At 39.3% G+C, this 13,411-nt stretch overlaps 1 protein-coding gene across 1 annotated transcript in view; it reads left to right on the forward strand.

The window, feature by feature from the left end:
- Positions 1 to 13,411, forward strand: part of PRPSAP2 (phosphoribosyl pyrophosphate synthetase associated protein 2) — a 262,142-nt gene that overhangs the window by 149,812 nt on the left and 98,919 nt on the right. The window contains exon 7 of the mRNA XM_069210108.1: positions 3,430 to 3,485. Within this exon, the coding sequence (XP_069066209.1) occupies positions 3,430 to 3,485 (56 nt within the window). The remainder of the gene's footprint in view (positions 1 to 3,429; positions 3,486 to 13,411) is intronic.

Genomic DNA, 13,411 nt, shown 5'->3' on the forward strand with positions numbered 1-13,411 from the left:
AGTGGCTTGTTAACCAATATTACTGCTTGCGACTCTGATTCAAGCATGTGAATCTATGAAAGATCCAATACTGGAGAAGAAAATTAGTTACTTACCTGTAACTGTAGTTCTCCAGTATTGGTATCTTTCATAGATTCATATGTGACACTCCCTCCTCCCCTCAGAGGCTCCCCTTATGGACAAACCTTTGACTTCACACTTGTACTAGAAAATCTGAGGGAGAGAGCCTCTGTTGGGAGTATTCTAGAGGGTGTTGATGCATGATTGACTGTGCCTCAAGTTTGGGTCTTTTTGTAAAAGGACATGGATAGGCTATAAAAGAGCCTATTTGGGCCTTTAGGGCCTAGTGTGTAATGCTTACTGCTATATGTATTTGAAGTTACTATGAGGCTCCCACCTCGATAATGGGGATGATTCAAGCATGTGAATCTGTGAAAGATACCAATACTGGAGAACTACAGTTACAGGTAAGTAACTAATTTTCTTCTACACAGGTACAGATGGAGGAGGCATTTTGCTTTTTCAGGGGCTACCTCTTGGGATAAGTACAATCTATCTGTGCATACTGCATGTGGTATCAGCGGACAGCCCTAACATGACCTGGCTTATATCTTAGTGCCTACTGCAGTCAGGTGTTGAAACCACATGTTGTGTAAAAAAGTGTTGTGTAGTGTATTTGGGATGCTAGTGTTGGGTGCAGTGACATTAAAATGTGACATGAGTGAAGTCCGTACGCATGAGTGGCAATTCATTAATAGACTCCCTACATCAGACTGTTTTTTGGAAATACATGGATGCGGTAGCATCCCTAATGGTGTATAAATGTAATATTACTTGTACTTTAAGTAAACCATAACTCTCACCCACGCCATGCACAGTTTTCTTATCAATAATTTTATTGAAAATGTTGCAGTGGTAATATCAAAGATGCCATAGAAGATGTCATCACTGATATAATATGTGGAGTTATTAGCTGTGAATCGCGAAGGCGCGGGTTTTATAGTTATCTTAGGGTGCAATTTATAGTTACTTGAAATAACTAGCTATAAATGCTGAATTTCTATAGTTTTGTATGAGTAAATTCAGATCCTAACTATAACATCCCTGTAACCTTTGTTTATTTTCAGTGAATTTCTATGGTTTTTTAACATGAAGTAAATTTAATTACTATACGTTATCCCAAACCCATCGTGCACGTCCTTTGACCGTGCACGGGTGGTGTTAGTCGCTGGGCCTGCAGCCAAGTTTTTATAACCACCCAACCACTGCACCACTTTTGGCCATTGCCGTGCGCAGTGGAGGTTGGCCACAGGGCCTGTCTCTGTCAGTGGATCTGTGAGAGACTGGGTGTGCGAGTGTCTGAGTGGGTCTGATAGTGGGTGGGTGTGTCTGAGTGGGTGCATGAGTCTCTGAGTGCATGTATGAGTGAATTAATTAGTGTATGAAAGAGTCTGTGAATGTTTTTAAAAAACCCTTTTTTTTTTCATAGTCTCCAATATTCAAGAATATCCTTGAATATGGTGAAAATAAATAATTTTAAACCCATTATTTGACCCTAAAATACCCCCTTGGGGTTAGGGTACGTCCACCCTGACCCCTTTATACCACATATTTCTATTTCCACCCTAAGGGACCCTCTCCAATAACAGAAAATAGCGGCCGCAACTTTCTAGTAAGGTTGTGGCCAGCCAATTACAGCACTTCTATTTGCACTTGCATTTGTGAAAATTCAAATTTTTTCGCAATATATTTGAGAAGGGTCCGTGGCCCTAGATATACACATTTATTTTCCTTTAAATATCTCCAAAACTACTGAACTAATTTCCACCAAATAAGCGAAAGCGTGATCAGCTTACAGAAAACTAGCTTTCTGCAAAATTTTGTGTAATTCCGTCCAGTTGTTCAAGCTAAAGTCGTCTCTAAAGGTCCTATAGGAATTAACATGGGAAATGCAAAGTATTTTGACACACCCTCCTTTTCTCCCCCCATCCCCCTGATTGACGGATCACCCAAAAACTTTCTATGCGCAACAAGAATCACTCTGCCACTTTTTGTTGTAAAATTTAGTGAAGATTTATCGTACGGTGCCAAAGATACAGGCAATTAAAAAAATCCTTTTTCTATGGAAACATGGTTCTAACTATAACTACCTATGTTTTTTTTATATATATATATATATATATATATATATATATATATATATATATATATATATATATATATTTATTTCAGTGGAGCGGTCACACAGTCAGACTATCACCCACTGGGAGGAGCGTCCTCAGCACTGGACAAGGTCGGGTATCTCCAGTGGATTACTGTAGGCCCATACTGGCAGTCCCAACCCTGCTTGTCTCGTCGTCATTAGGGGGTCTCTAGCAGATGTTGGGCAATGGATGTTGGCCCCCGTCTGCCTCCAAATGTCCAAAGATGGTCCCTTGTCGCTCCTCTGCCTTTTGGTCCCGCCTCCAGAAGTTCACCATCTTGGAGTCTCCTTACTGTAGGCACACACAGGTCCTCCTCCCAGGCTGCGTGCCTGCCGATATGCCAGCCGAACCAGCGATTCACTGGTGTGGGAAGCCGGTGAGCAAAACTATCCCATTCGATCTGAGGGTCACAGGGGCTTGTGGGTAAGGCAGGATAATGCACAATCTTAAAATAGGAACATATGACAAATCACGTTATGGGTTGAGTTACCGGCACACAAGACTACATGAGTACCTGACAGATTGGCATTGCATACTCATAAACTAGAATTTAGTTTCTTTGATTGTACTTCAACATGTAGGTTTTGAGGCTGGTGAATACTATACATATTAAAACACCAAGCACCTCTTCGAACATATTTTGTGAACTGTTAGATTTTATTGTCATTACGTTGTCTAACTGTTATGGTTAATTTGTGTTTTTGAAGATTATCAAAGGTTACACTGTTACTTAGTGTGAAGTTCTCTTTATTAAAGATTAAATAATGCATACAACACTAAAACATTTTATACAAACAGGTGTTGGTCACCATTCTTGATTTAGAAAATGTTTGCACAGAGTTCATATAAGTAAAAAAACATGACCTGGGGTGCATTTCCCCCTTAATTGCAGCTTTTAATGACGATTGTTTCTTCCCTTGGTACAGTGATGCAGTGCTTCAGTGCACTGTTGTTATGCACTGAACGGTGGAGGCGGTATGGACTAGGCATCATTAAACACCTTTGTTGCTATTGTCCACACAGATGGTCAAGTTGCTAATGATTTGAAGAAAAAAAAAACTGAGATAGATGAGCTCCATGTCTTATCTGTTATGTCTTCTTAATCTGAAAATATCCCTGAAAGATAATATTTAACCATTATTACTATAAGTGCAAATTCCTTGTGTATATTGATAATACACAGTGTCGGAACACTACCTCAGATTTTAACTGTTCATTTATCTAGATTCCAGATTACAGAAATGCTGTCATTGTTGCGAAATCACCTTCGTCTGCTAAAAGGTCAGTCAGAATACTTTTTTTTTTTTTTTTTAATGTTTCCTTTTGGTGCTGGGATTAGAAGTGTATTGTTCTTGAATTCCAATCTAGTAATAGACTGTTGTATTTGTTGGTGTGAGCGATAACGTAGGGTGTTTTTTAAAGCAGGTATTCCTCTCTTCATACATTTTATATCTTCTAATTTGGAGAGGGGTCTTTTGAATGCACTGTTAGAAGGAATATTTTTTTTCAGATCTGGAGTGGAACCTGTGGGAGTGATGTGTAAATGGACCAGGTTGTCTGATTAAATGTTGCAACATTGATGTCCCGGTTCAGTGTTAAACTGCAATAGCATTATCACCCTGTGGACTGTGCTTCGCTTTTGGATTGTACCAGTACATAAATATGATGGCACCCTCTCTTGTATTCGGACATTTTGAAAGGTCTGTTTCCTCCTTGTTGCTACTTTCAAAGAGTATGTTTAAGGAAAAAGACAGACCACGTAAATTAAATGTGTACATTTGTTCTTCCATGCTTTGCATCAATACATTACTGTTGTCCATGCTTCTGCGTGTGACGGGGCGAGGGAGGGTGGGGGTTTTGCTTGTGGACCATGGTTGAATTCCCTCTCCTAGCTTAATTTCTCAAATGGAATGCCATGCCTGTCTGCCAGGATGCTGCAGCGGTCAAGCCCCCTGGCATGCACGGACGGTGTTCAGTTTCAATTGGGAACGTGTTCCTGGTGAGAATCATCCGTTCTCACCTTCAGAGCTACAAGAAATTGCTGACCCACAAGTTTTCCACGCTGCTGGTGTGAGTAATAGAACACTCACTCCATATAATGTCTTGAGGAGGTTAGGAACCATTGGGCCGAAACATGTTGTCACTGTATTCCTACAAGGAGTCCCCATCAAAGGAGAAAGTATCTGAATAAGAAGACTATGAGCCTTTTTTCATATAATGTATGGGATTATTTGGTTAACAGGCCACTGGTCGTCTTGATATAATGGACTATCTGAAACATACAGACCCAGTAGGACTGCAGTTAATGTGCTGTTGGTGTTAAGCATTGTTTTCATAAGAATACATGAATACATGTGTACTTATGATTTGCAGCGTTTTTTTTTTTTTTTTTTTGCTTGGGGGTTACTTGATTTGTCTTTGAAAAGTTTTCATTCATACTGGATTTTTAAGTGTTGACTTTTTTTCCAAGTTTGGTTCACCAAAAATGAAATATGGAGAAAAAAAAAAAAACAGATCCGATAATTATTGCTGTATTATTTTTGATTTTACACAGATGGTCTGATCTATCCTTTAGGGTTTTTATAGTGCCTGTAGTCACGCTCAAGTCAAGAGGGTTACTTTGGGCAGCCCCTGTATTGTGTGGACACGATTGAACCCTAGCAGCAAGAGTGGCTGCTCTGTCTGATGTAACCCTTCTTGGCTTCCCCTGCATTCCTGGCTGTCAGGCAGTTTTGCCTTTAAGTTGGGGTGTTGGGTGGGGCCCCGACGTGTGCAAACTTGTCTAACCTTGTTTGCCAGGTAGGGATGATTTATTGATAGCCATTTTTGCATCAGTTGGCTGGTGAGAGGAGAATTTGTACCGGCAACTTGCAGATGAGTTATTCAGACTCCCTAGCCCTTAAGAGCAAGCAATCAATCAGTAAAGGCATCATGACTGGTCAGCTCCAAACCTAGGCAGGGTGGCCCAAAAACCCAGATGTGTCTTCATTCCAAGCACTCTTAGTGGATGTTAATACAGTGGCCAACAGAGCCGGTTGAACTTGTGGCCGCCATCTTTTGTAATTAGGCCATGTCCCTGAAACAGTACATGATTGAGTACAGAGTCATGTAGGTTTGCCAAAAGCTTGTGATTGTATTCAGTTTGTTATTCACAAAATTTTATTTTTGCTCTTTTTGAGCTTTAGATTGTTCCTTATTTGTTTCAAATATGTATAGCAGTGTTAAAGCCTTTCCGGTAGAATTGCAGAAGAACAACTTCAAAAAAGGGAAGTGGTTGATTTTTAAAGATTCTCGTACTTTCACAGTACATTAACTAGGAAACCGGGTTGCAATATTTACATCTGCCATATTCATAGCTGACAGATTTCACACTTGCAGTGTTATGTTGTGACTGAAGCTACAAACCAGATGTCCTGTTTCAGCCATTTGAACAAATTCTAAGTATTTTATCACCATTTACAGGGGGAAGAAAACATTTCTATCTAGTAATCATGATTTTTGGATGGGAGTTTTTTCTTTCAAAGTGCATTAATGATCTGACTATGAATTGAAGGTCCACAAGGCACATAAATGTGTTCTTCTCTGTCCCTAATGATTTGGCAGCATGTGATTTTTGTAAACCTCTTATGGTATGTGAAATAGATACCTAAGTTAGTCTTCTTTCAGCTCTCAAACAAGCTTAAAAGTTCTTGCAATCTCCTCAGATGATGAGACTCAATGGACAGTGCTCACAAGAATGAAGTTGCACCAGGAGAGGGTGTTTTGAGGTGGCCACCTCTCAAAACAGAGTTACGGGTTAAGCCACCGTGAGTGTTGATGTTATCAAATCTCAGGTTAGGAACCTTAAAGGTAGTAGCGAACATCTTGCAGTAGCTTAGAAGCATAATTACAAAAACAACAAAGACCCCTGGGAGCAAAAATTAAAACTCCAAACCACTCACTCCTCATATATACAGACACACCATTACCTTTCACTTATTCCAAAGACCTAATTTATTACAAATACCAAATATATATATTTCCCATATACACACAATTTATAGCATCCCCCATCATATCACAACAAATGCAAAATAGAATGGAACCAAGTGCAAATGAGATAAAGTGCTGGTGTATTAGTAAAGAATGAGAAGTAATAGATTTCCCATCAAACCATTCCAGAAAAAAACCTTCCTAAAAACATATAAAATAGCCTGTTGGTTAATCCTTCAACCACATTGAATCACAATATTATTTTATCAAACAGAATTGATCCCCCATTCCGGTCCTCTTAAAAAATAAACCAAATCCGTGCTAGAGCAACACCATAAAGTAGCTCAGAGGTATACCAGAAATGAATGCATAGTCCCAGAATTCTCAACACACAAAACTACAAGTCTCAAACAAGAGCAAGATAAATGCATTCAACCAGGTAGACACATTTCAGAAATTCCCATATCAGCTTATAGCAAAGTTCATTGAATTTTGCCACATTTCATCTGCCAAAGATTATGTGGAGGTGTAGGGGGGGATTTCAGGAGTGGAAAGTTAATCACAAACCTGATAGCTACTTGGTGTGGTAACCTCTGAATTATTTATAATTCCAGTTCCTTGGCATACAGCAGCCCATGTGTGATTGGGCTAAGAACACGTGTAGAAGCATTGTGCCTTTGTAGTTTGGGGGGGGGGGGGGGTGCAGGATGCAGGATGTGAAGCCTTCAATGCAAATGAAGTACCAGGTGCAAATTGATAGGTCGTATAATATATACAGTCTACCACAGGGGGCTCCAGCCTATTAGTTTTAATACCGACAGCACAACAGAATGACCATCTTTTACAACATTCATTGGGATTGATTCTTGTAAGGGGAAAGTCCAACCATAGTATCAAATTCACCAGAGGTTGCTGCAAAACTAATACTTTTTTGTCTTTAACCCCACTTCTCAGGGCTTAACACCTGGGTTGTTCTCCTTAGCCCCAAAAGAAGTAATTTGTTGGAGGAAAGGAGAATATGCAGTTATCTCTCACTTCTCACCGTAACAAGATATGCCCTTATGAGTCAGACAGCTCAGTCAGAGTAATTGTCATCAGTGAACGTATTGCATTGCCATACGGGTTCCCAGCCTGTCCCTTAGAAACAGTAGACACACACAACTCTTTATATTTAAACAAAAAAAAGGTGATTTATTATGTACTAATATTACATAAATCTTATGTCCGAATGAGGCATATTACGGTAATCTCAGCAATCATTACTTAGAACAAGGTGAATATCAAGAATACAACTACGTTTTTGCACTTTTTATTAGATCAGTCCAATCCCTGTCTATATATGTTATTAGCCTCATGATGATTGTGTTGTCTGGATAATTATTAGCATTCCCAAAGTGTTTATATGAAAAACCCTGTAAGTATTTCCCTATGCCTCAGAAACCTATCTGGTTTGCAGTCGGTATTTCTGAATGCCCCTCTAGCAATCAGTCGTCATGTCTCTCCCACCCATATCCTCAGTACTCTTTATATCTTCTCCTCCATTGATATTCTATGGAGGGAGGAGGAGTAACTCCTGTGTAGCTTCCCATATCATCGCTCCAGGACACTAGCATTGCATCTGTAACAGAAGTACGTGGCAGGCAGATGCATGTTGCCATATTATGTCCTTCCAAGCATACTGTGTGTTTGGCCAGATAGGCTTGTAACTCTAATCGTTGCACATAGTTTGCTGCTTCTCAGAGAACGGAAAATTTCACTTCTCTATTTTGTTAGCGCAGCTATTGTCAATTTACAGCTCTATAAGTGTTTGAAAATAATTTGGAAATCTCGCACTCACTGTCAACATTTCCATTCAAAAATATTATTTGTCCAGGCCCTGACTGACACAAATACACAAACATATATACACGTATTAGTGCTTTCATATTAGTATAAAATAAGGCTGGATTTGTATGTAACGTGTATGCAACTACTTCACTCTAAATAGAATATCTAATTCAAAGAAAGAAAAGGCATTTGTAGATACTACAAATATTTTTTTAAACTGCAACTTTACATAAAAGCTAAGCATAAATACATGACAGGCACTTGCAATCTAAAATATATGACAACATTCAGAAATATTGTAAATGGAAGTTACTTCATTTTTAGGGTTGAGCGGAAAGCGCTCTGTCCCTGTTGTTATCTCTATGGGCTCCTAACTCCGCCCATGTCAGGCCCATCACTTTGGTTGGTTCGTGGGCTTGCCTTTTACAATTCGCTTCATTTCTTTATTGAAAGGCATGCATACGTCATGCCTTTTCCGTTGTTTAGCCCACCTCGAGCGCACCGGCGAGCTACTGAAAACATACGAGGCTCCATGTTTTCCTTATGATTTCTGGACTTCTTTTTCTCTTTATTTCGTAGGCAGCGCGATCTCGTTGGGCAGTAGTTCAGCGTTTTGCATAACATCGACCCTGTTTCATGGATATTTGCAGTTTTGCTGGTTACATGGCTAATGGCACTATTGCCGTTATGTTTCACTGCAAGTGAACTTCTGTTTCCTTTTGTGTGCTTGCTTTGCGCTCATGGCGGCCGTTGGCTCACTTATGTGAAACTGTTTTACTTTTCAGTTTACGTGGCAAGAAAAGTCTGGTTAGGAGCTTACAATGCTAATTAATAGCTTTGAATCAAGTAAACGTGAGAACCAGTGCATTGCAAATGCTTGTTTTCCGTGTTTATTATGAGAATACAATATGTGGTAGTAAAAGATATTCTGCCTCTGTACCCATTTGTTTGTCTGGGCATCCTGCCGGGGGTCAGCTTAAAACATGGATGTGACCAGAGAGGACGTATGCTCTCTGACTGTTTGTGGATGTCATTCCAGTAGACTGAATCATTCTCCAGGACGTGTTTCCAGTCGTGTTTTCAGGTCTGAGAGGTGTGGAATTAAAAAAAAAATATGTATTTTAGGGTCACAAGAGAGGAGATGCTTCAGATATCTATTTGTTCTGACGTGCTATGCAAATTATGACAGTATTCTCATTATATCACAGCTTTGAAACTAACCTCTCTGATTATGTCCCGGTCCAAATTATGTCACTTCTTGGAATCCTGGAAAGGCTCCGATTTTCCCACATTCCTGATTATAACCGACTCTGTATAGACCATGGTTCTGTTTATGGTAAATCATCAATAGTCACACGCATTATCTATGCAAGGGCACTGTTTATTAAATGGCTCTGTTTAGTCTAGCTTTTTGGTCATGGTAGGGCTCTGTATGTGCCAAGACTTTCAATATACCAGAATTCCCATAATGGGGGAGCCCTGGATTTAACAGTGTCCTGGTTGTACCATTGCTCGTGCTCTCTCTTACTTTGTTTTCTGAGGAAGCATTTTGTGAAATGCTGTGGCAGACTTACTTTTAAGCATTCATTTGTATTCATAAAATGTTATTGTAAATATATACTTTTTCACATGTTTCAGTGAAACCTTGATGAATATAACGTGATTATTCCCAAACATGGCATTCTGACAAGGGCTAGAAGCTTCACATTGGACATTGTCCAGTTAAACAATGTTGTTTCAGGTTGAAAAGTTGGTCTATGTTTTAGAAAACCCATGTTCTACGTGTGGTAAAGTGCCTAGATTGCCAACAGAGGCTCAGTGAATCTTCTTAGACTGACCTTCTCTCATAGACGCCGTTGCTTAATTCTTTAGCAGATCACTGCTTTTCACTGTTCCTCAGGTTCCAAGTTTGCCAAAAAGCTGAGAATAATACAAGTAGTAGATCAATTACTGAAGACTGTATCTGGTTGTGAAGTGTAAATGTCCAAAGTCTTGTCCGGATCAAAATGTGATGGGCCTGATTCTCAAAGCTATTTATAAGCATGCAGGTTGTACTTACATTCACTAAAGTTGGATTGGCACGTATAAAATGATTTACTCACATGAAGAGTTTTGTGTTATCAAATCTATTCCAGGGGCCTGAAAGTAGACAGGAATATTTTCCGCCTGGACAAAAAAGAAATACACGTTTAAATAAGTGAATCTGCCTTTGCTCAGCAGATTTTCACATGATCAGGTATGTGCTTACACATCTGCTAATGCAAAAAGAAAATTGAATTTTTTTTTTTAGGAGTACACCTGCAAACTTGCAAGTGTTACATGTTTCCAGTCCTAGTTCAGTAAACTTCTGAATTCCATGTAAAGCACCACCCGTTCTAGGTGATTGGCGCAGTTTTGTAACGTTTAAGTGAGGGGAGTCTAGTTTTTAATATTATAGAAATTTAAAACTGATTGTTCAGTAGTCACATTTTTAAAATATATATTTGTGTACATCAAATATGTTTTATTAGATAATACCTTACATAAATGGTGTTTAAAGTTGTCCTTAAAAATTACCCGTTAGTTTAGCAAAGCTACACTATAAAAAAATGTTGGCCGCATTTTATTTTGAGACCAAACAAATTTGCTCAACAGTTTAACAAAGCTGTCTCCAGACTTCAATCTTTTTTTTCCAAGTGGCTAACATTTTTAGTATATTTTATTTTGAAAGCAGGCACCAACCTTACTTCCGTTCTGCTGCGTATATTTGCATATAATTAGGGAACATTGTGGGAGCTTTACAAAGAGCCACACAATTAATTTTGGAAACATTTGTACCTATTTTCATATTGGAACCTCTGCCAGTATTGGAAGCCGAGCTTACAACACACTATTGTTCTTAAAGTGCTTGCTGTACCAATAAAGTGTTTGCATTAATGAAGCACATGTACAGTTTTGAATACTTTATACATACGTGATTCATACCTTGCCCTGTAACAGACCATTTTCTTTCCCATAACCATACTGTCACACTATGACCTGGCAGCCAAATAGCCTGTACTACATGGGTTGAGCTTAGTTGTCCAATAGAGAAATTTAACCCGAAGATCCCAAACCATATTTTCATAGCGTCTGGCAATAAGAAATCCTCACCCTGTCTCACCTGTCTTATCAAGTGCACCTCAGAAGTGAGTTGGTTGTTAGTTATGATTGAAGACCGTCTAACAACAAATCCTTTGGGGAAACCTCCTCCTATACTAGATGGGCCACCTGTTCCCAGAGGATGTCAGGCAACCAATCACTCTAAAAGTGCCACAGTCCCTAATGGTGCAACTTCTGTGGGATTCATGATGTCCAAGAAATATCAACCTATTCTAATAAAGATTCATTATGTCTGGAAGGGCCATTTAAGTATTGCATTTCCTGTGGAGTCTGAGACAAAACCTTTAGAAATCATATTTCCTTTGAAGATGCTTAAGATTATGAAAACCATCAAAATGTGAACTTCTGTAGTAAGCTTGGGGGTAACTCCTTATAATCTGACCTGTTTATGTTGTAAGTAGCAAGAAGTTCAGTTTCTCTTAAAAGAACATTGGTACTGCAAGGCTTGTTAACAATGTGTATTCTTTTTAAAAAGGAATATACCTTAGTTTCTTTAAAAATGTTTCTAACTATGCACTGTTATGGCTGACTGGAAAAGCATTATGAGTTATTCATATATTCATATATTCACATATGTACCCTTTCACATCCATCTTCTTCTAATCTAAGGGAATTTGTTTTACTTGTAAACCCCAGGACACCAGGTGTTCTGTTCTTTCATGCAAAATGCCTTGCTTCTCTATTCACAGGTTTCTGAAGGGTATTTAATAGATGGATACCTTACAAAAGTCTTTGAGATAAGAGTTAAACTGGCAGAGTAGCCTCTACCACTATTCAGTTATTTTTTTGTGTCACATGAGAACAGTATTTTAAAAAGTCTTATTTCATACTATCACAATATAGAGCACTGCACTCTATTCTGCACCACTCTACTCTGCACCACACTAGGCCACCGCACTCTACACCACTCTGTTTTAAGCCACTGCACTCTGCACACCTCTACTACTACACCACTGCACTCTTCATCAGTCCACTCTTCTCCATGCCACGTCACTCTCTGCCACTCCACTGGAGTCCACTGTACGCAACTTTACTCTATGCCACACCAGGCCACTTCACACAGTTCTACTGTTCCACTCTACTCCATACAGTTGCCACTGTTCTGCACCACATCATGCCTCTCCAAGCCACTCTACCCATTCTACTGTATACCACTCCACACTACTTCACCCACTCCATTCTACGCCATGCCATTCTACTCCACACCTTTGTACTCTACTCAATGCCTCTTCACTACGCTGTACACCACTCTACTCTACACCAGTCCACTCCACGCAACTCCACTCTCCACCACTTTATGCCACACCACGCTGCTGTACAACATGGCTAACAGACATTGGCAAAGCCAGTAGCTCTCGGGTAGGTGAAACCTAATGGATTTGATGATGATTGTTTTACTGCCCTTTGGAGCATACCCTCTTCACTTGTGTCCCTCCACAACTCACATTTAGGGAAAGTTTTGGGAACTAATTTATTCTTTTTCTTTAAGCACTCCATAAGAATGTATTTGTTTTCCAGTTGTCTCCTTTGTGTCCTTCACTCCCCACACTGACTCTCATTGGTGTTCTCTCATCGTTGTGCTTCCCAACCTCCAAGTTGCTTTGTCTCGTATCTAACCTTAGCTTCTCTTGTATGCTTCTTTTACTCTGACCGCGCACTGTGTAGCTCTTTCACTTATTTTTCTTTCCAACATTGCTGCTTTCCCTCGTGTGCTTTTTCCCCCTCGCTGTCCACTGCCTGTTACTTCTTGTCCTCATCTGCTATTCTGTTATTAAAAACCTCTCCATTTCTATTTTTATGACTTTTCATTTGTTGTCTCTTTTGTGATCAGGATTTTCTTTTAAAAGGTGTTATTTTGTATATATGTGCATGCATGATGACACATGTACATACAATCACTCAAGCCCACACATATAAAATAACACAGCTGCAGAGGTTGGTCATCATGCTTTTTTTCACCTTTTGTTCAAGCTGTTCAACACATGCTCTACAGCATAAATAAAAATCAATGGCAGAGACAAAAGGATCTCAAAAGTGAGACCTATTGGCTTAGACAGTGCTTTCTTTTTGGGATCACAGATCTTCTTCAAGGAGCATATTGACAGTGATTTCATGAGTGCTTGCTTCCAATTCTTAGTAAACCTGTTTTTCTAGGAAAATGGAGCTATATGTTCAAACCACTAGTACATATAGGCTGTTGTACTACACTCTGACCATAATCAGGACATGCATGTTAATTTTTTTAATTGTTGGTGTTGTTGGAAAAA

This window comes from Pleurodeles waltl, chromosome 10, assembly GCF_031143425.1.
Source record: "Pleurodeles waltl isolate 20211129_DDA chromosome 10, aPleWal1.hap1.20221129, whole genome shotgun sequence".
Classification (NCBI taxonomy): Eukaryota; Metazoa; Chordata; class Amphibia; order Caudata; family Salamandridae; genus Pleurodeles; species Pleurodeles waltl.